Source organism: Culex quinquefasciatus, chromosome 2 (genome assembly GCF_015732765.1).
Source record: "Culex quinquefasciatus strain JHB chromosome 2, VPISU_Cqui_1.0_pri_paternal, whole genome shotgun sequence".
Classification (NCBI taxonomy): Eukaryota; Metazoa; Arthropoda; class Insecta; order Diptera; family Culicidae; genus Culex; species Culex quinquefasciatus.
Genome location: NC_051862.1, coordinates 3,054,545 through 3,082,338, shown reverse-complemented (window position 1 = coordinate 3,082,338; position 27,794 = coordinate 3,054,545). Strand labels below are relative to the sequence as shown.

General features: G+C 46.4%; 1 protein-coding gene across 7 annotated transcripts in view; it reads left to right on the top strand.

The window, feature by feature from the left end:
* LOC6034502 (teneurin-m) overlaps positions 1-27,794 on the top strand; it is a 206,670-nt gene that overhangs the window by 18,760 nt on the left and 160,116 nt on the right. Inside the window, exon 2 of one of the 7 annotated variants that reach the window (XM_038251305.1) lies at positions 22,886-23,177. The exons of the other annotated variants lie outside the window; for them this stretch is intronic. Coding sequence (XP_038107233.1) covers positions 23,147-23,177 — 31 coding nt within the window. The 5' untranslated portion in view covers positions 22,886-23,146. The remainder of the gene's footprint in view (positions 1-22,885; positions 23,178-27,794) is intronic. 7 annotated transcript variants of the gene reach the window in all.

Sequence of the window (27,794 nt, the reverse complement as noted above, 5' to 3'; positions counted from 1 at the left end):
GAACGGAAGCTCTCTCTCTCTTTCTCCTCTACCTAGGAACGAAAATCCTCAAAAGTGGCCTTTTGACTCTGCCAGATCAAAGCCCAGCTTTTAATTATCGCATAGAGAGGAAAAAACTATTTCTTTTTCGTTTCTTGAGCTCAAGTAGGCGGGGTGAAGTGGGCCTACCGGCGTCGTCGTCGACGACGACGACGCCTACTTGGACCACACTCGGCAGCTTACTTTGAAGTTTTCCTTAAAAATTTCGCAACATTTCTTCGCGGAATGAAAAAATTGCGTCACTAATTACCTTGTGCAGCGCTAATTAAACATAATCCCCGCTCGAGCGGGCAAAAACTAACCCCCGCCCAAGCCCGCCTGTCAAAGTCTCTAATTGTCGCCCGTTGGCGTGTTTGTTTAAACATTTCCGTTCCGTTGGCGGCGGCGACTTTTGCACTTTGACCACGCGGTGTTGCGCCAAATCCTTCTCACTTCAAAGAGGAGCCCTCGGTCGGTTCTGTTTTTGTTTTTGTTTGGCGAAGGTAGTTTTTAGTTTTCCGCAGAAGCTTTGACGTCTCTGTGCTGCGAGGAGATGAAAGAGCTTTTTTTCCTGTGTGAAAGCTCGCAGCAGGCGTGGAAAAGCTGCAGGGGTGTTCAGAACATTTTTTTTTGCGCATCTCTTCATGCTTACCACAGGGATAAACATCAATAGTGTATGGTTAATTCTGACAGTTGATCAACAAGAAAAGCATTTTGGGTAATATTCCAAGATTTTCAGAAGTTTTCGCTACTTTCAGCCGAGTTTCAGCTCATCTCTTCTGGCATTCCACTGAGATGGTAATGAGTTGTGTATGATCATTTTTGACTTATAATCAAAAAGAACAGAATTCAGCTTAATGCTCGATTAAAATGAATAATTTATGGATTCTTTCCCTACAAAAACTACAAATTTTTGCCCATCTCTTCCTGCTTACCACTGGGTTAAACATGAATTGTGTATGATTGGTTTTGACAGTTAATATGAAACTGCACACTCCTAACCCAACTCCAACTGCAGTGCAGAGTTGCAAAACTTCCGCTCGCTGAAATAATTTAAACACAAAGTAAAATAGGTTAATTCAAGTCACATCCAGTTCTCGCCAGCGACGTCTGACGGATTGCACCGGGGCGCATCCGCAGGACGGTGTTTGTGAGCTTAAGGAGCAGCACTGCTGCTCCACAGAAACAACATCACCGGGAACCACCACCACTAACGCCGACGAGGAAAAGAGAAACGAACCGTTTTGATATCTGAACTGTGTGTAATTGAAATGGGAGAAGGATTTTCCATCTTTCTGCACTCTTCAGTGCACTCTATGGCTGTTTTCCTCCACCAACGTCGGTTTCCAGCGCTTCGCGCTAGGCAACTCCGGATGCCTGGAATTCCGCGAGCGACGAGCGGGCATTCATTTCTTTTTTTCCGGTTCGGTTCAGGCGAAATTAGGTTGAACTTTGGAGAATCCTTCTCCGGGCCTGCCTGGCCACCAGCAAAAGGAAAACCCCGGCTTGCGGAAGAAAGTTTCCATCAAATTTCATCTAGGAGATCATTAATTCTACCGAGGCAAATTTGTTCCACTCCTGTGGAGAGTTTTGGTTTCGAATTGAGGTCACACAGATTTCAAACTGTGAGTGCTTTTAAGGTTTTTTTTCTGCGCTGCTCGTTTTAGAGATTTTCTGGAATTTTTTACCGACCCGGTACCGGGAAATGGTTCCGGAGACCGCCCTCTCGACGAGCTGTGTGACAAATGATGTGAGATTGCAAGTGCACGTGCCTGGCCCGGGTTTTCCCGGGACTGTTTAGGAGTTCTTTTTTAAACTATGCAAACGAGCGACGATTGATATATGTTGCTTGTCTTTGAAATCGTGGTTTTTGGGATTCTGGAAACAACATGTGACAAATTGGCAGTGAAGAGATTGTAAATAACCGCTTCACAGCCTTGTGTTAGACTAACATAACAGATTTGACAGTTAGACAGAGTTGACAAGATTTGACAGCTTAAAACTATTTGTACTTACCATTAGACAGCAACAACTCAAATATTTTGTCAAACTTCTTGTGGTACCTCGATGTTGAAGTCCGTAACAGAGATATTACATGAAAATCAGCTCATCTCTTCTAGCTTACCAGTTGAGTGTAAATTCTGGGTATGATTGGTTTTGTTGAGAACTCACTCTTTTACTTAAATCAAAGTAGGTTTCAGCATTCAAATAAAGCACTTCAATGCACACACAAAAAGAATCTCACCGAAAATAACCTCCAAGCACACTTTATCATTTATCACCACGACGTGGAGGCGTGAAATTTCTCCTCGCCGTATTTGCCCGCCTTCGTTTAATTTTCCGGGGCTTAATTCCCACTTTTCTCCAACGCGGGGAACCGCGCCAGAGGTCGTCGCTCAAACTTGGTAGAATTTCATTCTCACTTCCCAGTGCCGCGTTGTAAAAGCTCATTCCATTTACACCCATAATTCATCAAGGAATTTCTTCTCTCCGGGATGCCGCGTGCGTTGAGTGTTTTTCCCTTGTTTTTTCCACCCCGCCCCGCAATTGCTCCATCTTTGTGAATCTTATTTTTATTCCCGGCGATTCCTCGAGCCGCGACTCTAATGGTTCTCGGGTAGTGGGTGGATTCTTCGTCGTTCATCTCGCTCTCCCGAGAGAACATCCATAAATACCCGCTGCATGTACGAGCATAATTCCATCGTCATTTAATTTCATTTCAATCATCGCGCCACGACCTCCACCTCTCCTCCTTTGGGAGGAGGAACCTCCCCGGAGAAAGAACCTCATTTGTAACGGTGTTTCCAATCGCCTCAGCCGACCTTCTTCTGAACCTCGACGACGGCTTAGCCCGCCAGAAAGAGCGCCCTGAAAAGAACGAAAAAGATTATAATTAACAATAATGAACTGTTAATAAACGTTTACTCGGGGTTCTCGGACCAAGGCGAGTGAACGCGCGGAGAGGTGACGATAAATCGAACCGAATCCATTTATCATAATGTCTGCCAGTGCGACTGTTGTTTATTGGGCAACACACGAACGCGTCTCGCCGGCCACCCTTCTTAAGAAATGTCACTCCGGCGCGCGCGATAAATAATGATCAATCAGCTGTCACTCACGGTGTACACCTCTCTCGGTCTGTCACCTTGTTTTGTTTTGGGGGATTTGGGGGGGCCCAATCGATGATGGATTTCTAACGGTTTCCTTTTAAAAAATTGATTTTCGCCTGTTGTTCCACTTTCGGTTTGTCAATCGTCGTCGTCGTCGTCGAACTCCAGCTTCGGCGGGGTAGCCAATTTGTCAACAAACTCCGGCTGGCAGCAGTGCTGCCAGCTTCCCCGTGATGGATCTGCGAAATAAATTCATACTTCATTAAATTTGATCACCCGCAGCAGAGACCTTTGGCTCGGTCGTGTTTTTCTGTTTCGATGCCTTCAACGAAAGAAAAAAAGGGGAAAAGGACCGTCGATTCCCAGAAGAGTGAGCCAGAGATTAAAAATCCTCCATCATCTCCCGGGGCCCGGGCACCAAAAATTATGGACACTTTTACACACCAAACAGTAACTAATCTATCTGCATTACGGTCTGGCAGTCAATCTAATCTCGTCCCTCGTGCGTCTTTCGCACTCTCCGTGTTGCTCATGTTCATTTATCATCTTTCTGTGCTGAGCTGTCTCCGGACCGTATTTGTCTAGTTCGGCCGAGCGAAACACTTTACAAACATGTCCCAAACCGGGAGAGTGGCCCGAGTTGGTGGAGGTGTCGTTTAATGGCTTTCTCTAATCTAACATATTTTAAACCAAGAAATCTTATGGACAGCGCTAATCTTAGAAATGTGATCCAAGGCAGTGCTGCCAAGTCGACTCTTTTGACAGTTTGACAGAAAATTTGACAGATTGACAGCTTAAACCTAGTTGTACTTACCCAGAAATCAACAACTGTACTTACCCTGATAATAACCGCAAAATCATCAAAAAACTGAAATCAATCCAAGAGGTACCTCGACTTTGACGTCCGTGTTAGGGAACCTCGTAGAATTAGTGACAGATAATATCTAAAATCTTCTTAAATTACAGGTCTAACATATCCTGAGCCAAGAAGTCTTGTAGACAACCCTAACCTCAGAAATGAAATCTGTGGCAGTGCCGCCAGTTTGACTTTTTGACAGGTTGACAGTAAAGTTGACAGAAAATTTGACAGAACGACAGCATAAACCTAGTTGTACTTACCCAGCAATCACCAGCTGTACTTACCAAGATATCAACTGCGTCAAGTCATCATATTATGAATCACTCCAAGAGGTACCTCGACTTTGAAGTCCGTGTTCGGGAACTTCGTAATCGTAATCTTCTGTACAACGCTTATCCCACATGAGATTGACAGCATAGTTTAAAGAAATTTTGATAGATTGACCGATAAAAAAAAACTACATTGCAGTCCATGTTTGAGAAACTTCTCAAATGACAGTTTCTAACAGATTCTTATTCAAGTAGTCTTCAAACAAAGAATCTTTTTTCGATTGTTGCGTTTGAAACGGAATACGTAAACGATTCGAATTGAATTCCGTTTCAGAATTCCGATTAAGTTGACTGGGCTGTACTTACCCAGAAATCAGCTGTCATCAAAGATTGAAAATCACTACAAGAGGTATCTCGACTTTGAAGTCCGTGTTCGGGAACTTCGTAGAATCAGTGTCATATTCTTACATTTCAATGCAGTCTCCTGTAAAACGCCTACCTCAGATATAACATCTATGGCAGTGATGACAGGACTCTTTTGACAGGTTGACAATAAAATTGAAAGAAAATTTGACGGACAAATTTGACAATTGACAGCTTAAGACTAGTTGTACTTACTCATTATTTGACAGCTATGTACAGAACCGGATGGAGCCGGATCACTCTGGAGAGTTCCGCCGCGCGTACCACAGTACATCATTAGTCGTCTCTTTTGCTTACCTCTACCAATTCTTTACAAGCTACTTATTTGAAAAACTTGTACCAATCTTGGAGGTACCTCGAATTCGACGTCTGTGTTAGGGAACTCATTTCTAGCAACTCATGTTACTGCCACCCAATCGGAACGTTGCAACCCACAGAAAAAAACGAGGCAAAAAACCCAACAATGCGTCCTCCACAGCTCGCAGGGGTACACAACATTAACGCGCCGTTTAAAAGTGCGCCCTGTCAGAAAGAAGAATGATTGAATACGCGTGAAACATTGTCGCTCATTAGTTTTGTTAAACGTGTCAATCTGCTGCGCGCTCGCTCTCTCTCTCTAGGGATTACCGATTTTCCCAGAAAAACCAACAACGGGTTGGGCTCCCCGCGGGGTCACGTTTGTGGCATCGATTCCGGCGGCTAACTCACTCTAATTTCCAGCTTCCCTGACCTCACATACATAAAAGATGCGTGTGACAATTGATGGTTAATTGTGAGAGTAACCGAGAGTGGTCACCACTTCACCGTAACACCACCGTGGTCCACAGCGGGGTGTGATCCCGAATGGTAATTGATGTAAATTGATAATTGATGGGATGCGATTTGATATTTGCGCGCGAATCGCAGACAACCGGAGGTCGGTTCTGTAGATAAATTAATTATTAAACTAGTCGGAACCGACACCCTGGTGTGGATCCATTTGTCTAATTTGACACAGTGTCGGACCTGCAGCGGAAAGTCCATCAGCCGTGACACAATCTGTTCGGCAAATCTGTCATCTTCCGTGAAGGACCAACTTTTTCCCTTTACTCGATCCGGAACAACCTTTAATAAGCATTTTATTATGGCTTCCTTCCCATTCTGTAACAGCCAATCTTTGGGGCTTATCCCACACGTCGGGTAAGAGACGCCCCGGCAAATTATACCAACTGGTGACACACACTCCGGTGATCCTGTACAAGGAAGAAACGAGGTTAATATAAATACCTCCTGAAGATACTTAGGGAACGAGCGACGCTCACACCCACGTGTATTCACTTGTCTTATTATCCGCTGTAAATGCGGTATAGTCCATGTGGTGGTGGTGGTTAATTTATTTCAGGCAGCTTTAACAATATTTGTCATTCGCTGCCTATAGTCCATGTGAACACAATCTATCTTCCGAAGGACCAACCCAACCAACCGAGGACGACGAAGAAAGCAAGGAAGCATTATCTAATCTTCAAGAAGTTAATCCCGTTCCTTGGTCGAAAGCTTTTCCCTACTCCGCACGCTACACAGCAAAGTCTCAAGTGCTCCCCGAGATCCTTGGCGAGAAATTGGAACGGAAAAAGGGAATAAAAGAAAATTAATACTCAAGTATCCTGAAAGAAGCGGGCGCACACACATACAATCACACGAAGTAGTGTCGTCCTTTCCAGCTTCCAGGGAAGCTGATAAAAATAAGACACACTGTCTCGAGAAGAGACACAGTGTGTTGTGATGTCGTATCGCGCGAGCTCCGGCGGGTTCAAGTGTCCCCACTAGATCCTGAACGAAAGAGAGCGAGATTCCAAGCGAACCGAGAGGAAATAATGTCATTGTTTATTATCTTTATAATCATCAATTTATATTAATACTTAAATATCGTGAAAACTTTGCTCTTTTCGACTGCGTCGTCTTCGACGACAAAGACATCGTTACTTCCCCGGGATAAACTACCCTCATTGGCACACCCTTCCGGAACAAGACAAACGGATCTCGCTCATTACACACATGTCCCGTCGCAGCATGCTGTGCCATGCCGAGTGTGCCATGATTAGAGCTTCTTCGATTACAACTTTTGCAAGCCGCGCGCCCGAACTTGGTATTGACACATCCAAGTTGGCGTGGCGCGTCTCTGTGTCTCTCGCTGGATGACGATAATAGAAAGACAATTTATTCCCCGGCTACTAGGATCCGGAGACGCTTCAAACATTGACACAACTCTAATAGACTCTGTCGTTGCGTTCGCCGGTCGCCGGTCGCCGGAACATAACCTCAAAGTTGCTCCCGACTCGCTCAAACTCTAATTAAAGTTATTTCAACCAAAATATTGCTTCAAATTGGATTTTAATAGCAAATTAGATGTCACTTCCTGACTTGACTGCGCCCGGGTTGATGGAGGAGAGTTTTCCGAAAACCAACTTCAATTAATTTTTATGTCTCTTCCTGTCGCAGCTGCGACAGCGCCGCAGGGCACACTGCGATTCAAACCCTTTTCTTCTCATCGATCATCGCGCGCGACGCGCGCGGATGTGCCTACTCCGATCTCGAAACAAAGATCAACAACGGCTTACGCAAACAGTTTCCGATCAGGCAGTAAAGCGCGATTGTTTACGACTTTTCCGTTTAGCTAGCTGTCACTTCTGTTCAGCTGGTGTTCGTTCCCGGGAATCGTTCACCTTTGCCGTGAGCGTGTGTGAACCGCTAGAACGACCCCATAAAGTGAATACTTTTGACAACTTTTATTGTTCTTGTCAGTTCCCAGCCCTCGTTCCGAGGGAGCCCATAAAGTGACCACTGAAAATTGCCAATAAAATCAATTTTACAATGTTTAAAGTTTCCCCTTCTTCCGTCAAACGACGGCGCGACAGCTTCTTCCCACACTAATTAGACGTCATCGTCTTCGACGAAGCAGGCGCTGGCGGGTGGGCGAAAAACAGACTCGATGAATGAACATCGCTTATCGATAAACACACGGCTGGTGGTGCTTTTCGATATCTGCGGAACGAGCAAGAAAAGTAATCAAACTTTTCCGCTCAAACTTATGATTATTGTTTTTGTTTGGCGCACAGAACTTCTTCTGGTTGGCCGACTTGCTCCTCGGAAACATATTGAGCGAAAAAAGCGCTCTGATTCGAGGCAGTGTTGCCAGATTTGACAGGTTTGACAGATTGACAGAGTGGTGACAGATGGTTTGACAGCTTAACCTAGTGGTACTTACCCGAAACATCAGCACCCACTTCAATTTTTGTGAGGTTGCTCAAGTAGGTACCTCAACCTTGAAGTCCGTAATTGAGAAGCTCATTAAAGTAAGCTGTTTCTTCATAAGACTGTTAAACTTTATCGCGAATGCACTGGAAATCCTGCTCCCACGCAAAAGTGGCAACCCTCCCGACAACAACAATCAATACCGATGATTAAGTCTGGACGAGGCGCTCGCGCGCCGTCGGAAACGGCCGGCCAGAATCCACCAACAAATAAACAAACAGTAATAACAACACCAACAACAACATTCCATTGAGTGGGCGCCAGAGCGCGCGCGAAGAACGCGATTTGCAGCTCAGTCTGGCAGCGGAAAACCGCAAAACTAAAAACAGCATTCGCAGATGTTGTTGTTGGATCCAAGCAATCGCAACGATTCGACAGCCCCTCGTCATGGCATGCTGCTGCGGTTTTCTGCGTGTGTGGGTGGGTGGAAGCTGTAACGAAAAATTATCTGTTAATTAAATCTGTCCGGGGAGACGACGTTTTTTTTTCTTTTTCTCGCAGATCTGCGCGATGATGAGTTCGCGATTTCCGATCTCTTGAAGATTCTTGGCGGTGGTTCTCGCTAGGTCCAGAGGGCGAAACCCTAAGCAACTTTATGATTGCATAGTTTGGCCCCTTGAACACAGCGTTCACATTGAAGTAGTAGTAGTAGAAAGGAAACCCCCGAAAAGATTCCTCCGGTTTCATAAATATCGAAACTTTATTGGGTCCATAAAATGCCACGAAAAAGTACACACGAACTCTCGGACTCGTTGGCCCGGGCGAGAAGAAATTATCAGAACACATCCTCCTCTTGCTTCCACTTCCTTGGTTTTAGGTTAGGTTCGCTTTTCTGTGGAACGAGGTGGCCTTTGCCTTGTTTGTTTTTATTATTTGCGTCGATTTGGGGGTCGCCGCCACCACCGCCGGAACTTTCACAGTGGGCGGGCTTCCAGGACGAAAAGCTGTCATAAAAAGTGAAGGCGAATAAAGTTTGGTTCTTAAGCGACCGAGGGGTCCCTCCCATAACGAGGGGTTTGTCGTTCTTTGATGGGTCTTAATTAGAATTGGACAGCTTTTCCGAAGCCGAGGTTCATTATTAATGTTTTTAAACCGCTTTCTCCTTAGCAGTGGGGCTCGCACAAAAAACAGCGAAAGTTACGCCAAGTAAGATTAAAAAGCAAACTTTTCCTGTCGTTGACCCAAAGTTGTCGAGATTTTTTCTGATTAATTAATTTCGCTTCCTCTTTTCGCCGAGTGAAATTGACAATTTTCATCACTTCTCACGGGGGGGCTTCCCCCTGGAACTTTCCGGCCAGTGTAATCATCGCAAAATTTCTTGCGTGATTACTCATAATTAAAAGCACCACTCGACTCGAAATTGATTTTTTTTGGGCTGTCATCTAGTTGCCCAATGAGACACTCACTTTCGTTCCGACGCTGCTATGGCCTACTGAGACAGTGCACCTTTCTCCGCGAACTCACGACGGAAGCTCACCGATTAGAAGCTAATTTCGTGCCTGATTTTCATGAATGGAAAGCGCGACGAAATTGGCGGGCTGGGCGGCACCTTAACCAACAATTTGACGCGCGAAAGGGAAATGAGACGGAAAGGTTGGGAGACACACTTTTGGGGTTGTTCACCCCGGCATGCATCTGGAAAAAAGCCAAACGTGCAAACAGGCAGCTTGGTTTTAGATGCACTGGGTGAAATTGACAGTTTTTTGACAGATTGACAGTTTTTTGACAGATTGACAGTTTTTTGACAGCTAAACCTAAATGTACTTACCTCAAAAGTTACCCGATTTCAATGTGGGGAAAACTGTTTAAATATTCTGCCTGACATCTTCTTTACTGGGATTTGACCGAACGCAACTGGCTGCGTGCTTTAGTCGATCTGAAACGGGAACTGTCAAATCAACTGATCCCACATTGAAAATTGGTCGAACGGGCGAACAATTTTCGTCGACTGGCTGCGTACTGTCAATCTCACAGTGAACCACGTGTGAAATCATAACATCGAGCATAAAAATCATCGCAAATTGATGTTTCGCGCGAGGCTTCTCATGGCTGGGAAAATTAAACATCTCTCAAGGCATGCACACAACCCTTGGTTCCGCTCGAAAAGCCCCAAATCAGTTCACACGTTCGCCAGATGATTCATTATTTCAATTTCCTTTCCGAGAAGAAGAAAAAACCCAAAAACAGACAACAAACAAAGCGGGCCAAACAACACCCGTCGACGACGGCTAAAACATATGAATATTCGACCCGACCCATTCGGTGCTCTACGGGAGAGAGAACCATCAAAAATTATTATTTTCTACGCTCGTCCCAAGTTTCACGATTTCTCGACGCTGGGACGTGCCCGGAGTTCCAAAACGCGCGCGCGTTTACCTTTTAGTTTTGAAGATGGAAAAAAATACATGTATATTTCCAAATTATTACCTCACAATTCCGGCCTCGAGCTTCGGTTGTCCGTTGTTTTGTTGCGCCCTTTCCAAATGTTGCGCGTGAATTTGACGAACAACCACCACGTGGCCGGCTGTGAAATCTTAGCCGTGATTAACGCTAATGACCTTGTTTAGCGTTTCGTGGAGGAGCAGCAGCGGGACTACTAAAATCAATATTCGATCAAATTTCGGCTGGAAATTTAAATAATCGAAGCAGGCCTCCCAGCGCGCGTAACAGACGCGTTGTGGAGATCGGCAATCTACCGGTCACGGTGGTCGACAAGTGTTGCCAGTTTGAAAGATTACAACTAGTTGTACTTACCGGAACAGGACAGCTTCTCTCGAGAAGAGCAAGTTCCATATTGTTGGTACCTCGAATTTGAAGTTCGTAATTGGGAACTCTCTAATTTTGTTCCAACGAATTTTAAATTCGCAGTGCTGCCTGCTCGTTAGAGGCTCTGGGAAAGCATGCATTTATTGCACATTTCCTATTATTAAAGGAGTTCCGAGGAAACCGAGAGAAACTGCAAGCCGGCGAAGGGGCCATATGTTCAGCGCGCGCAAATATATCATCCCACATCGTGAGTGCGAAGGCCGCCATTATGCTGCAAAATTGTGAAATTACATTTAATGTTGAGCTGCGCGCGCGCGTCCTACGTATGGCGTGTGCTTTACTATACCAAACCTTTCGCAAGAGCTCTGGTTGCCTAACAAACAGGCACAGAACTATTACGAGGCCCTCTCTCCGTTAACCGACTGGCGTTCCTCCTTTTGCCACTATCAAATAATGAAATCTAAATTAAAATTAAACAATTGGTTACTTACTCACACACAAACTACTACCAACATAGAGTCACTGTTGGTGCACTTCTGCAAGCTTGATGTACCGGCTGGTAAACGGGGCTGCTCCTTAAAGTCAAGAGTCCACGCGCGTGTATGTTCCGCGAGGTCAACATGTCCAAATATGCATATCTCAAGTGCCCAGCACACGCGCTCCACAGGGTGGTTCCTGTTCCGTTCGCCGACTCCGGGAAAACAATGGCACCCAGAGTCCAGAATTAATTTAATCAACAATTCCGGGTGTGTGTGAGTGTGTTCCCTTTGAATTTACGGGGACGCCAGATGCATTCTCCACCAAACAAGTCATGCGCGAGTTTTTCGCCTTTCTGTAAAGATAATTACTGGCACCCTGTGTGTGGGCTGCAATGTTTTCCGCGGAATTATCACCGGGAACCGATCTCCGCCAACCGGAGCGGCAGCAGCAAGCCAAGGTCCAATTTGTACGTCCGTCCGGGGCACTTCCTGTGAACAATAATTCACGCGCGCACGTGTTCCGCCCTAGCCGGGGTGGTCATCTTTATCTGGATTGTTGATCGGGAAGGTTGGAGTCAAATTTGCATACAAATTATTCACTTACAATGTAAGTTGGACGATTTTTGAAACTTTTAACAAAGTGACCTTTGCCCGATTTCTGTGTGGGAAAAGCTGTCAAAAAATCCGCTTGACATTTTCCTGACTGGGTTTTGACCTGCTGGCTGCGTACTTCGATCCGAATCGAGAACTGTCAAAGCGGTCAAAGCAACTGCTCCCACATTGAAAAGTTGTCGAGCGGTCGACTCCCTTTCGTTATGTTGACTAGCTTAGCTGTCAAACTCCCACGTTGAACTCGGGAGGGGTGCGCTTTTAGAAAAATAGAATCCTTTCTTCTTAAAAAATACTTTTTTTTTTCAAAAACCCACTCAAAAACGTGACAGCTTTGTCAGCCGATGTATAATATCGTCTGTCAGACGCGCGTTGATTGACAATGAGAATCACTTTAAGGTGTTTATTACGGGCAGATTCCCTCCTCACCTCGAAAAAGAGTGACTTTGGTTCTATTCACACCGAGAATGGTTGATGGTGATGAGGTCTGAATGGAAACCTGTCTTCACGGGGGAAAAACAGGGAAAAATGCTGGCTCGGCCCTAGCTTGGGTGACGATGATGATGATCGGTGTTGATGTTGTCATCGTGATAGGAAGATAATATATCTGATTCTTGCCTTCACGGAGATTCCGTTTCTTCGGCGCCCACCACCTCCTCCCCCCGTACGTATTGTCGGTTATAAGAGAATCATCGCGCCATTGTTGTTATCACAATGAAAGCGGAGAAGTATCTTACACAGAGTTGCTGCTGCTGGCTTCCGTACAGCCGAAAATATTTGACTGCTGCCGAGGCGGCGGATTCTTCCCGAGAAGTTGTGCGCCATTGTGTACGCCACATGAAAAGTGGAATTTTTCGCGTCAGAATACCTCGAAACGAGTTCGAACCAGAGAGAGAAAAGGAAGCGGGAGTCTGTTGTCGGGAAATTCCTGGGAACAATTTGCCTGTTGTTGTGATGGAATCGTTTAATATTATTAATTTTTCTCTATTTATCTTCGTCCGGTCCGGCTAACAAGGGCGCGTCCTACCGCACGATGTTCGCTGTTTGGCAACAAACAGCTGTCAAACCGCCGCCAAGAATCGACGCGGAAATTGTAGCAGGCGAACAATATCAATTAAATTTTTCACATTTTTTTCACGCCAGCTTACTGTTCCCTCGATTCACGGTCGAAAAATAAAAAGCAGCGTTTCATATTTCTCGCAGTTTTTTTTCTGTTCTTGCCTGTGAGGACTCGGGCTCGCGCTCAGTTCTTTTGATCTCTTTCTGGACCGGTGAGCTGGCAATCTCATTTCCAATTACGCCGTGGCCGGTTCGATTTTTTTCTCAACCCCGACTCGTGGGTACATGATACAATTCGACACGCGGCGCGGTTTCAGTTTCAATCATAGCAGGCGCAGAATTCGAAGCGGCGTGTGTGGTCCAGGCTGTTGTTCTCAAATTAGCCCGCGCAAAGGCGATTAACTGTCATTTTTAGCCGCGCCAACTTTGTTTTTGCTCTGTCGCTCCCCGGAGAAGTATGTGTGTGTGTGTTTTTTTCTCGGTACTCAATTAAAAGTTTGAGCGCGCGAGAGCGACTTGTTTTGATTTTCCGGCCTGTGCGCTCGGTAATCCTGTCAAAAGCCCTTCGGCCTTCGTCAAAAAAGTTGCCGGATCCAAAAAGTTTGAACTTCCTTTCGACAGCTTTTAATTAGGTCTTTTCGCTGGGATTTCGCCGCCGGGTGACGTACTGAAAGTTTTTTTTTTCGCTCCCTAGCGAGCGAGTCACTTTAAGAGCAGACGAATGTCAAGTGCGGACAAGAGAATAAAAGCAAAACGGAACGTTTCGAATCAATTGCAGCAATTATTTCACCCGTTTTATTGTTATTGCTCGTCACAACATGGCATTCACGCACGCAGCCTGCCGCGACCCGCCGCTCCGCCGTCATCTTGGATCATAAAGAACTTCTTGACGTGTGCTGGAATGCGTCTTTGATGGTCCACGACTTGGGGGCGAAAACGGGCCTGCTTACGAGAGTTTAATCGTTTGTGATGTGAATCGCCTAGTTTAGCTCCCTCAAACGGCCTAAAACAATGGTCTGAAAACGCGAGGTGGAGGACCTGTCAAATCCGTGTCCGCGTGTGTGTGTGTGATCATTAGGACGCTAATAATAATGACCCCACGGGCGGATTGTTCCACGTCTGTACCTGCTAATGATACAGAGCTTTTTACACGTTTCGACCGTGGAGAGAGAGGAGCAAGTGTCGAAAATTACAGCTTTCGGAACCATGCTTACCCACATCTCCGCGTCGGACCCCACTGGGTCACCACGCGCGGCGTATGTTATTAGTATGTGCCCAGTGGGTCCAGAAACCAAAAAAAAGAGGTGCGCGCACACGCGGCCCAAAACACTTTGAGGCGAGGGCTCGCCCATTAATTCCGTTTCACAGTCCCCAAACGAAACGAAGAAGAAGAAGTCGCATCAAGATTTAATCACTTTATAACACATTTCCTGTGCTGCGACGTCGTCTTCTTTGGGGTCCCTCCCTCCCTCTTTTCAACCTTTCTTAATGTTATTTTAAACGACTCCTCGTCCAGTTTCATTCCTTGAACTACCGCTTGAGGTCTTAATTTTGGTCGACTTTTCCTTTGGAGCGCGCTGTTTCCATGTTATCCGCACCATATTTTTTACACTGGGTGGCCCAAGGTAACAGCGAGATATGTGACCAGCGAACTTGGTCGTTTGCTCGAAAAGCTGATGCTGGAGTAATTAGCGTTAAGCACTGGGTCGTTTCTTTTTTCGGGGAAAGCTGGAATTTTAAAATTTCTTTTTGCACACGCTTTTTTACGCGCGCACCCTTTAATTCCGACAAAGATTATACGGGCGAAAATCTGCGCGACGATGAGGATGCATAAATTTCCCCGGTGCCAGGCGGAAATCACACAGGTGACCGCGTAATGGGGCAGAAAAAGAACCCGAGATTCGCACAAAAGATCGCATGTCAGAAAGCTCGACCCAAATCCGCCCCTCAAACAAAAGCGCCCTCAGAATAAAAACCTGGAACCGTAAAAATTCTCCAATAGTAAAACTTCACAAACAACCCTCCACTAAACAAATTGCTGGCGCACTCTCTCTCGGCTCTAATCACAATGCTTCCTCTTCTCATAACGAGCCGGAGCTTTATGCCCCCGAAAAACTACTCGGAAAAGCGTCCAACTTTTAAGGATCAACCAGCCGTGTGTACTTAAAAATCCCAGTTGTAAACAGCTCAGAGCTCGACGACGTCGAACAAACAACAGAGCAGAGGAGAAAAAAAAACGAGAGCATCATAATAATGTAATCAACTTTTATGTTTTACAGTGCCGTATTATTTTTTCTCACCCATTTTGGGAAGGGAGGTTGGAGGCGCTCGAGACGTTCCCGGGCTCTCTGGAGTGCACTAACTACCGTGACAGAGACTGGGTGGCGGCGGGCGGAGGCTCCAGAGGAAGATTTTATATATTTTAATGGTATTAAAATTCGCCTCGTTCGCCTTCTAAGGAGGAGGAAGCCGCAGCCGGCACTAAGGAGCAGAAGAAAAAATCATGATCAAAAAGCAAAGTACTACGGGGCTCGAAATCGCCCCCCATTACACTTCTTTTACTAACAGAAAAGTGGAAGTACTGGGCCAAGCTTTCGATTATTACTTTGTAGAGCTGCGCTCGGTTCGGCTCGGCGCGCTCACTTTTTAATTAAATACAGAAATCGCAAGTCTGGAAAAAATCGCTTTTGTTTTCTGCCGAGTTGAACAACAGAATCCCCCACCACCCAATTTCACGAGAAGCAGCAAAAAAAATCGCAGTAATCGGGGGGGAGGGGTAAAAGAAAAGAGAGAAATGAAAATCCCGGTCCAAGTGGTTGCAGAATGCAACCAGACGACGACCGCACCCGCAGCAGTAGTAGGCTTTGATTCCAGGGGCAACCAGCCGAATCGCATCGCGCAGGATGCGGGTTTTTAATCTGATTCGCCGTACTTACGTCGGTTGCCGGTCGGTCGACAAAAGGATAAACTCCCCGGTGGCATAACCTTACTTTTGGGATGAAATTCTGCCCGCTTTGTTTGTGCGAGGGAACGGAAAAAATATGAAGAGGGGGTTGTCTAGAGCACACAGCACACAACAGGTGGCAGATATTCATCCGGTTGCAGGTGGAAAGGTCAGTTGATCACACAAACACATGGGTTGATGTCCGTGCCTGGACCTTTGATCGCCGGTTCGATGTGGGTGGTGGCCGTTTAGCTGTTGACATTTACGACTTCTTGCCGTGTGGGAGAGTTTCGAGTAGTTAACCTCTAATTTAATGTAAACAGAGTGTAGACACGACAAATTTCGAGCCAGACACTTTCCACGCAGGGTCAAACGTCGACCTTTCAAAAAGTCGACAACGCTGGATTTAGGCTGCGTACTTTGCGGTCCCTGAGTGAAAAATGGCGATCTGTCGAACTCTTGATGACAGCAACAAATTATTTGGAGACGATCTGAATTTTGACAGTTCGTTTCAATGTGAGATTTAGGCTGCGTAATTCTTTTTCTTATTCTACTCATAAAGACAACCCCGGAAGTTTTCGGATGAGTACAACAACAAACAATAACTTGCGGTCCCTGAGTGGAAAGTGTCGGTCTGTCGGACTCTTGGTGCTGTCAACAAAGAACACGATATTAGCGCTGACAGTTTTTTTAAATATGCGAGTTGGGCTGCGTACTTCTATTTCTTATTCTACTCAGAAAGACAACCCAAAAAGTTTCTAATGAGTACAATAACATCCAAGTTGACAGTTCTGATCTCATCTACACGAATAGAAACATCTCACATGAGTTATGACCGCATACATTAGCCCCCAAACAAAGATCCTGCTGAAAACTGGACACACAGCGCCTGGGTGGCCTGCAGAAACACGATCTGGCATCGATTATGTTTCAGCCCACAAAGCTAAATAGTTGACACAAACGATTGTCACCCGAATAGTTTAAAAAAATCCACTCACAACCCCCGCCCGCTAGCCGATGGTTCTTCCAAATTTATGAAAATCATATTCAAAAACAAGCTGCTGGCTGTGACAGGAAAACGAGACGCTAAAAACAACTCTAAACATCCCCAACCAGCAGCAGCAGCAACATAACTAGCCAAACCAGATAGATATCGCAGCTCGGTCTAGTAGGCATCCACCGCATTTCCACGAACCACAGGAAGAAGAAGACAACACGGAGAAACAATGCGCTGCTGGCCCAAAACATACTTTTGTTAATTGATTCTATTAGCATGTCAATAAAGAGAACTGCTGCGCTGCTGGTTACAGAGACGCAAACCAGCTGGTAGCTTATGGTAATCCGAGCGCGCGTCTTTGGACAGAAATCTAAAATGCATACGGCACCCGGTAACCTAAACAAAGCCAACGATCCGGATTCTCGGTATCGAGGGCTAACCGTGTGGTCGCGTAGACTTGGTCGACACACATGCATAAATATTTGCGTTTCGCCACCGGAGGTTTTTGTGGTTTGCTGGAAACAAATTGTAACCGAAAAGCATTCCCGGAACAAGAAGCAGCCGATTAATAAGAGAGTGGGGAGGACCGTCGAAGGAGGCTTTGACGCTGGTGACACCTCTCTTCAGCTCCTTGAGCCGAGCTCGCATGGCCTGCTGGGAGACAATAGCGAATGATATGTATTTATGATAATGGTTATGTTTATTATTTGTTTATGTAAATGCAGCTTGGGAGCTCCTGTGGATAAGGAAATGGGGCCGGGGGTTGTCCATCCACTTGGCGCAGTTGAGCGTTTTTTTTTTGTTTCTTCTTGTTTGAAGAAGCAGTAGTGAGCAGAGAAGCGTTCGAGCACCACTCCTCTTAGAAGAGGGACTCTCAACGTCAAGCACTTCGCGTGGAGTGAGGGCTGTACATCACACCACACGCGTTCTCCAGCGCGGTTCTCGTTCCGCGCGGTCATCGGATAAATTGTTGCGAACCGTTTAGTTGGATATTTATTCGCTTCTTTGAAGTTCCCGGTTACGCAAGATTTGACCAGACGTGCATTGGCACTCAATAGCACTTGACAGTTTTTCTAAGGCCATGGCTTGGAAAAGGCACCATATCAATTTCTTTTGTGCCAAAAATATTTTTTTTTTCAATGCACTATGAGGTTCTGAACGACCGAAACCTTTATCTTCACTTATTCGCTAGTTTTAGTGATGAAGTGCTATTTGAGTGCTAAATAGCACATTTAGCACTTGAAATTTTTGTGACATTCAAATCACTATTAATTTTTTGCTAATCCAAATTGCATAGTGAACAACGATTATTAAAAGCATCGAACTAAAGCTTGTTTTGATGCACAGTGAGCAAAGATTCACTCTGCCGATTTACGAAGGCAATCATCTCAAAATGTGGTGAAGTGCTATAGAGTGCCGATGCACGTCTGGATTTGACCCGTTCCCAGAGGCGGTGGTGCCAAGCACCACAGGTGGTAATCATCATTACCCGATCCATCAAAACATCTTCACCTTTCCGACACGGGCGTCGAATTCTTTCGTCAGGTCAAGAATCCAAGCTTCGGCGCTCGGTGTTTTGTTTCTACTACGCCTTTTATCTCCGAATTGATTATAATCAGGTCGTCGACGTCGGTCAATCTTGATGTCGGCGCGTAATGATGCTGAAATTATAATCATGATGACTCCTCGAGGAGAAATTACTGCTGCTACTGGTGTGGCCACAGAACCGGGTCACCTAACGGCTTCCCATTTTCGCTGACGACCCTCATTAAGAGGACGACATCGTTGGTCAAATATTTCAGAACGATGGTGACCGCCCACGCGCCTTCACGGAAAGAAGGTGCTTCATTGATTCATCGCGCTATGATTTATTCTGATTGAATGAAACTTTATATAATTATGTTATTACGGTAGCAGGCCGTACAACTTTACGGCAAACACGATTGAATTCCAGGCAGCGCCTACTCGACGTGTCTTCGTGGAAGAGTTGGCGCGTGGGCCTGGCCTGCTTGATGCGGCCGTTTACCTCAAGTTGTGCTTCAAACGGCGGATTTTATTCCTTTATATTTTCAATCAACGCCGGCTGGTTGCTCCGAATTGGATAATTCGGTACAAAGTTGAGCAAAAGTTTCGAAACCCGCGCGCTTTAAAGCAAAATCTTCAACTTTCTTTAGTCGCCGCCGGGCACGCGATTCTAACGCACAGTGACAAACAGCCCGGGTGAAAGCGCGCGAGCGGTTATGGCCTAATCGCATTAACGCTCGTACTTCACTCTCTCCCTCGGCCAAGTACCTTTCGGGGTTCCACAAGGTACGCCCTCATTTCGCATTCGTCGGCGAGAACCATTATCATCCGACCATTTAAGATAATCTATTGCCACCGCAGGCTATTTTCGCGAGTTTCGCTGAATGGATCTCGCTCCACTCTGAGGAAATAAAATGGCAGTAGAAATCTTCTTTTACGCGCGCCAAACATAAATCGCGCGCACCCTCAACGCGCGCACCCACAACTGTCACCTTGGTCTTGCGATGTCCCACTTCCACGAAGGCCCCCTCCGGGGACTCCGTCGTCTGTTCCACCATGTCGCTAAATGCGACATTTCAAATTAAACTGTAATCTCTCGCTGGCTGGCGATCGTGTGCCTTTGATAGCCCAGCATCTCAGCAGCAGTCGGTGTGGCGGGTGTGTTTCACTTTCATTAATCTTGACCGTTTTCGGTAGCCCCCGCGCGATTGAGACAAGTTCATTGCGTGGACAGACGGCCGGCTTATCTAGTCTTTGGATCAAAACACACTTTCTTATTCTCGTTTTCCCACCGAGGGGCCTGCAGTGCACGGTTTGTGACGCGCTGACGACGGTCAACCGGGCTAGAAACAGGTACCCCGCGCACTAAAAATAAAAGAATTTAATTAAATCATCATTCTCATTAAAAATGATTAATTGAACGAATTCGCCTGCGCTGGAATGTGCCGACCATTTCAACCGTAAACGGTCTGTTTTCGTTTGTGGTCGTACACCGTTGATAATAATTTTCACTCCTTTCTTCCCCGAAAACCCCGCGGGATATGTCTCCATCTTGCCAAGTTCACCGTCTGCGACTAATGGCCAAATTATGGAAATCAGTCCCTCAAAAGTGCCGAATGTCATTACTTTTGAATTTATCGATGCGGCCCGCCTTCGGGCAGAAATCAATTCGGACGAATTCCCGACACTGTTCGCACTGGGAAGCGCGTCAGGACGCAGCCACCTGAACTGTCTAATCGCGCGCGACAATTACCCGGTAAGAAATCGACCGGCACGCAACGCGTCGCTCGCGTGTCGACCAACAATTGAAGCGTTTTCTAATCGTGACAAAGTGACACCAGTTATGATTAACGCCGTGAAGTTGCGTTTCTGATAAAGGTTAAGCCAGGCGCGCGCATAGAACAATCGTGATGAATACTATCTCTCATAGCTGTCAAAACATTTCCCGCGTTGACTCTGGCGGAACAAATATTCCAACTATGGAAAAACTTCCAGTAAACATGATAAAGCTAATGTTTATTGGTGTAATTTCGTTTTAAATTCAATTTAAATTCTATTCTGTAGTTTTTTTCGCTCCCTATCTTCATTCCAGCTGCCGCTGGCAGCGCGGCGTTTACCTTTCATTTGGACCGCTATCGGACGTTTCCATCTATCATCTATTTGCTGCTGCTGTTGCTACTTCTAGTTTCGCCCTCGTTCGCCGGGCCAAACTAAAACAGAAACTATAAACGCTCGTGTTTTCGGGTAGAAAATTGTTCCCCACCCCACCACGCTCCCAAAGTGGCTTGTATTTATTTTCAAAAGCGTTTTCGCCTGTATTTAACATTCAAAAATTATGTTGTTATCTAGATTTTTGTTTAGCTTCAAGCACATCTCCTCGGAAATCTCCTCGCGCGCCACTCGATCAACGCCGGACTGAATTAATGAAACAAGTCACCGGCGTGCGCGCCGGTGGACCGGTATCTGCTGGAAGCTCCGATGCTGCTCTCCGGGATCCTGTGGGGAGATGAAGGTCGGACGCTGGAGGCGGCGTACATGGAAACAACATTTGAAAACGTCATTCTCAATCTTAGCTTGGAGGATAGTCGTGGTGGTAGTTCCAGGTTTTCGTTTTCTCTCTCTAGCCGGGGACTACACACTAATTCGGCCGAAATAACGAGACGAGATTTAGGTTGACTGATATCGAGCCTCTGCGTTCGGAGTGGACTGTCCTGGCCAGAGCACTTTTTGGGCACCGTGCGAAACCGGTGCTCACACATGGTGAACTAATTTCGACATGATGGAATATTTTAGCCTTCCCGTCCTCTCCGACGGAATCCAAATGTTAACTGCTACTATATTTATGTTCTTTCAAGACAGAAACACACATTTCTCTTCTTTTGCTCTGTTTGATTCCACATTTGTTAATTAATTAATTTATAGACGAACTTTTCGGGGATCCCTCGAGGGAACGCGATTTCAATGACCTGGGAACGAATTCTCCGGAGAACGCGCGCGAGATCGCCATAAATTTATGTCGCCGGAGGCAAAATTAATTAGCTGTTTAGGCTGACCACTTTCCCCATCTTGCCAGAATGTTAACTAGCTTCGCCACTGGAATTTATTGCTTTTCAAACGTTGCTACGCTGATGAATCACCACCATCCGGGTTATTAAAATCGGCTTTACACTAGCCCTGCTTGACACTTCACGATGACCCTTTGGATCGAAAATCAGAGATTTCGTAATTAATCGCCTAAACTAGTTTGATAAACGGTCATATTTGGATCTTAAGCGCCCCGTTAATGCATTTTTCGACGAATTTTTACGAATGTTTTATAGTTTAAAGAAGCTTAGAAGGCGAATCGTTTCGAGGGGCACGTCAATGGCCTTTTTTACGGTCGACGCGTAAGCCTCTTAGCCGGCGGCAGTGGCTTGATTATAATCGGCCAAATTATGTGACAATCGAACTGCGTAGGCCGCTCGAGAGGACCTTATGCGAAGATGATTTCAGCACAAATTTGATGCTATTTTTGGGAAAACATTTGTCATCGAAAGCTTATCAGATTTTTTTTTTTGTTTAAGCTTAAAGACTCTTTAGTCGACTAGTCGACATAGCGCATAACGCCCCTCAAATGGGTGCATCAAGTCCAATAGCCTACTTCGATCTCACCGCGTGATACTTGCCACACACGAACCGGGTGACTAACCAGGCATGGCCTACTTCACGGCTCCGCCGTGGGACACGGCAACTCCAAGCATCAATTATCGGCGTCGTAAAACGCAGCGTCCAAATCGGCCTTAAAGCACGTTTTGTTACATTTTTTTTTTGTTTGCGGTTCCCGGCGTGAGAGACGCGAGATGGCGCGCGGTGATCAATAATAAACCATAAACAGAATTGATTTCTGGTCTATAAATGTATAGTGCAATAAAAACACATCAATATGATTTGATAATGGATGAGAGAGATCTGACGCGCGGTGTGTCGTCCCTAAGCAGCGGCGGCCACGCTAATTGATTCGGGCCTCGGGAAAGAAGAAGGGGGCCCACATTGAGGTTTAATAAAAATTTATATCAGCACCCTGAGGTTTCGGGAAATGTGTTTACTTTTCAGTCGACTGCGAGGAGGGGCGCCTCCTGCTTTATCTGGCAATATTGACGACTCGAGCCACGATCATAGCTCTGATTGATGGCCATCACATCTTTGCCGGACCTTTTTTTTTCTTCGCCGGGCTAGATGGGTCATAAAATTAATGGTAATTAAGTCCGATTTTATTAAACCATTAAAGTTCAAGAAATGTGGTTTCTTATGGCACTCTCGGCGCGGCGAGTGGGAGTCACTGTGCTGCTGCCGATTCTACGGCACTGATGCGCGATATTTATGGCCCCTTACTAGTTGTTAAGTACACCCCGAGAACTTGGGCGTGCCATTAGTGTGAGTGGGGGCCGTTCTAATTGAAGACTCGTGTTACTCTATAGAAGTTGATCCATAAAAGCCCCTTCGATCATCGTGCACAGCATCCGTACTAACGAATTGTTTTTTTTTTCTCTACTTCCAGGTAAGCAATAGACGTCACGATCCGTGGAGTGTTGAGTGTGCGCGCACGTGTGAGTAAACCTGGCGCAATTCTAACCTCCCAAACACCACACCACCATGACGCTTATGCTTCTCTTTTCCACGCTCCTCCGACTTAGCTAGAAGAAGACGAAACAGGCTTTGCCGGCAGAAAAAAAACACCAAAGCACTCGAAATTCGAAACCCACAGAAAACAATAGAATTGGCGCACAAACAGTTCAAAATTCTCGCTAAATTAAAGATAATGAATTATCAGTTTTATAGAAAATCCGAAGGTGTGTATTCCATAGCAACTCTATTTATAAGTGCCGTAGCGTGTAGAGCCTCTTTCAGCCTTTTTCCTCCTGGCAGCTAATAATACATGTATCTAAATGCTTATTTCTCGTGATTTAGCACGTTTTGTTGGTTCTGTTGTTATAGAGTCGTTTCGTTCGTTCGTTATTCCTCCCAGTTTCTCACTCCGCGTGGAGAGCCACGACCCCGCCCGCTTATAAACATTTAATTTGGGCCTTTTTGGCTTCCCTCTTTAGTTGGCGGAGTCATAACCATAATAGATTCGATTCGTGCCCCATAGTTCCAGGACACAACGGTCGTGGTGGTCACGCGTGTTTTGTGTGAAACAAAGGTGTGAACCGAAATCAGTTCGCGCTCTGCCCACACATTCCACGCGGGCTTAGACTTTGAAGCAGAGGGTGTTACATCACGTTCCACCGCGCGATAGACAGAAGGTGCCTCCGAATGTGCGCCGTATTTGGTTCTCACGACCACTAATCGGCTCCGGCACATAAATCTAAACAGAGAGAGGCACGTTATCTTCCTTAGCTCTCACGCGGAAAAAGGAGCAATACAGGTCAATCCGTGCGACCAGTTTCACTAATCACCATTTACGTCCTATCGTGCATTCAGCTGACGATCAATCGCGAAGCGATCGCGGAGCCCTAAAAGGTTCGCAGCCGTGTCCACTTCAGTGTCATCGATACCGAAGTCGGCAATTTATTAGCGATCGTAAAATAGCTCATTTGAAGTGAAATTATAGGAAAAATACTCAAACTGAACCTGTCGCGGCAGCGATCCATTCGAGGAATTCCACTCGCAGTGTCCACTCTCCTCTTGTGATGTGAGACCGACGATCGTCGATGCGCGCGTAATTAACGTGATCTTCCCTTGCTCAATACCGGAGTCGTCGATCTCATGGGAGTTGCGCGCTGCGATGACCCAATTCACGACCGATCGACTGTTTACGCCAAACGCTTCTTTCAAATGCTGCTCGATTTCCCTCTTGGTGTTGTTGTTGCTAAATGGAAATTGATACTTACCGAAACGGGTAAACAGACATTTTCGTGATCGGGGTTGACGAAACTCGGCCAATGTTTATTGCCGGCTTCGCCGATCAGTAAACAAACCACGAGTGCGTTTTGACAGCTGTTGGCGCGCTAAAAGTGACTCAGATCGTAACTGCTTGAGCCCGACATTTCTTAGTGGGTTGACTGTCTATGTCGACTTCCTAATTTAGCCGCCCGTCTGACAGCTCGCGCGTAAACCACGGATGGCTGCGTCCTGCGAGGTATTGTCCGTTGCGCCTAAAATCAACAAACGATCAAATTTATCTTTATTACGCATTTCGCCGACTTAAAACCTAACGACGTCCATTGTTAACGGACGAAAGCTCGGGTTCACACGGCGACCACCCTAATTGAACCCGACACCCTGTCTGAAAGCAAAAGGAAATGATCGGACCTCCGGAATTGAGTCATAAGCCAATTGGTGGCCACCAGTTTTTAGTTTGTTTTACAATATATCGACTAATTAATCGTTGCCGCGCCGCACAGCGGCGTAGAACCACGGTGGCCAAATTTCCGCGCCCAATGTGATCATTTCCGCTCCGTTGAGCGCGCCTTGGACTCAACGCCCCTCGTTCGCGAGCGGGCGAAAATTAGAAGATGTCCAAGTTTGGAATTTATGATCCAGTTCTTTTGGAGGGACGGTCGGACGAAGCGGCGAAGAAGAGTCATTAAAGTGTGCGCACCTTAAATCGGGAACGACACAAATTCGTGAAACCGAATCCCGCCCAGGGCGGGACGTAATTTAAGTTTAATTACCTGAAAACAACGAAGCGACGACGACGCCAGAATTAAGATGGCGTTCCGTCGTCGACGGGGTCTCTTCTCCAGGCGGGAGTCCCCCGCCGAAAAATCAGCGACGAGCTGAAATTAAAGAGCGCTCGGAAATTATATGCAATTACGCGCCCAGTTCTGCTCGCTCCGACGCACTTGGCGCGCTTCATGGCCTGCTACGATTGATGTGTGTCTTCGTCGCGACGTCATACATGCAGATGCGGGCCGCCTGACAGCTCTCGCAATCAGAGTTGCCCGGGGCGACCGGGCCAACAAGGGGGCCTACTACGTTCAGATAAGAACATACCGACTGAAATTAAATATAAATATGCTTATGCTAACTAATGGCGTACGGAAACGATTTTTTCCTCGGTCAATTTGTTAAATTTATTTACTTTAGGGATAAAGTCTGCCTAGAGGTTGCGCGCAAGAAGGAACACCGAAAAAAGATTCCGGCGACATCGTGCGGATGCAAAACAGCCCTGAACAAACATGGCCACTCTCGTTCAAGCAGTTCATAAAACTCCAAAACTACATCAATACCCAAGCACACAAAAACACACATGGCCGAGTTGACGAAAGACAGCCCTCCTCGAAGCGGTTCTAGAACGTCAAACAGAGAGAGAGAAAAAAACAAGAAACATGGCAAAGCATAAAAATAAAACCTTTGTTTTTGAAAGTGCACGACTCCTTCGGGAAAGCCCCGAAAGAAAATCCAAACGAAAGCAAAAACGCATTTACAATTAGTAACATGCACCCATAACACAAACAATTAACGATCCCTTGTCGAAGATAAGCAAAGGAAACGCACTCGGTGACGGCATTCTGAACCGGGTGACTTAACCCAGTGCACTCTCACTGGTCTTGACATATCCTGTCTCGGAAAATACCAGCCAAATAGCTCGCAGTAGGCTACGCGGATCAATGTTTGATCCCGCCTGCGTTTGAAGTTGAACTTTGACAGATAGGCCCCCGTTCAAGAACGCAGCCGGCGGCTGCAGACGGGCGACAAATTTAGACAATCCCCCGAATGGAAAAACACATGAAAGAACACAGAGATCACATTCACAGACCCCGCCGCGCACGGTTCCCGCTCATTTCTTTTTCGGTAGCTCTGCTATGTGTCACACTGGCGGAGAAAGTCTGTGGTCGCGGCGGTACCATTAAACTTTGACATCTGCCCATAAATAATGGCTGCAGCGGTGGAATGTGTAATCTCGCACGCCAGCTGAGAATGGAAAAGTTGGCGCTGGAAAAACCTCACCTGTCAAAACAGAGCGCGCGCGCGCGCGATCCTCCTACCGGTCAGTTCACGGACTGCAAGGACTGCTTTTGACCGGGTTAGGAAAGTTTTCCAGCCTTGAGAGACCAGTATTTATCTAGTGGCTTAACTTTTGTGCCTTCTTCCGGTCGCTGTGCGACCGAAAACTTTGGTCGTTTAAAATGGTCCTGTTGAAAAGCGAAATCCCCCTGCCCCGGCGTTGATTTATGTCGACTCTTCTCAAAAGGGGGGCGAAAGTGTGATGAATTTGACAGTTTTGTTTTTTGTTTCGATTGTCCCCCGCATTGATGACAGGCCCAGTCGATAAACAATACCCGACCGGGGCGGAAGCTTCGATCGAACTTTCCCGCGGGCCGCTATTGTAGAGGTACTTCCGCGTGAAATTGCTGCAATTATGTCGACTTTTGTGACGTCTCTGTCTCGTATCTAGCTCGAGACGCTCAAGGAAAGCACCAATTAGTCCCGCTCTGTCGTCATCGCCGTCCGCTCATTGTGGCTCACACGTTTCAATACAGAGAGGAAAGTCTTTTCTCAAAGAGCTATCATTACCGCCGAACATTGCGCGTAACACAAAAGAAAAGTTTCTTGTTTTTGTGATGTTTTGGGGCGCGCGAGAAGACTTTTCACAACAAAACGTTTCTGAAGGGCGAGGGGAGGAACACGCGATCGTGATAAACAATGGTCCGTTTTTGACAACGATCTCTCAATCGCAAAATAAATGGTTATGACCCTTTCTAAAGGGGTGCGCGAACTACGGGGGCATTTGGCCACATGGTCCCATTTCCACGATCGGTTGGGGGTTAAACGATGTCCAGGTAATTACCCTACCGTGGTTTCGTTCCCTGCTTCCTGTGAGCGTGACGATCGATTAACCTCCACCGGGTTCCAACTTCAACTGGGGGGAGGGAGAAATTCAAATTGAATGCTGCTCCACTAAAGGGACGTGAAAAACATAAACAACACGAAATTACATCATGTTTTGGAGCGTTGGTGGCGTGCCGACAGGAGTATCACGACTTTACCTCCCTAACCACGGGGATGATCCCCCACGACCGGATTATCGATCTCGGCGTGAGCCAAAGTCAGCCCGATTAGATTTATGCCCGGGTGATGCCTCGCTAATAGCCTGCGTGGCCCAAATCGGGCCAATTGGGCTGCCCTCTCGTCGTCCCGAAGACACAACCGTAATTAATGATCGCGTATCGGTGGGTTCTCCAGAGCTTCCCGTTTCGGGTGATAAATGGGACCGACGGAACCCACACGACGGGGTTGCCGCTGAAAATTGACAGATTTGACAAACGAGCCTCGACCAAACAGGGTCAAGTTTCATCGTTGTGTATTGACAGAGAGTTGACAGAGAGCATTGAAAAGGTTTCTTTTCAAATTCCGTTTCAAATATGAATTGCAAAAGGCATTAATTTGCTACTGCAAATGCTTCCGCGCGAACCACGCGTTAACAAACGGTGACATTTGACGCATCGCAGCTGGCTGCGTCC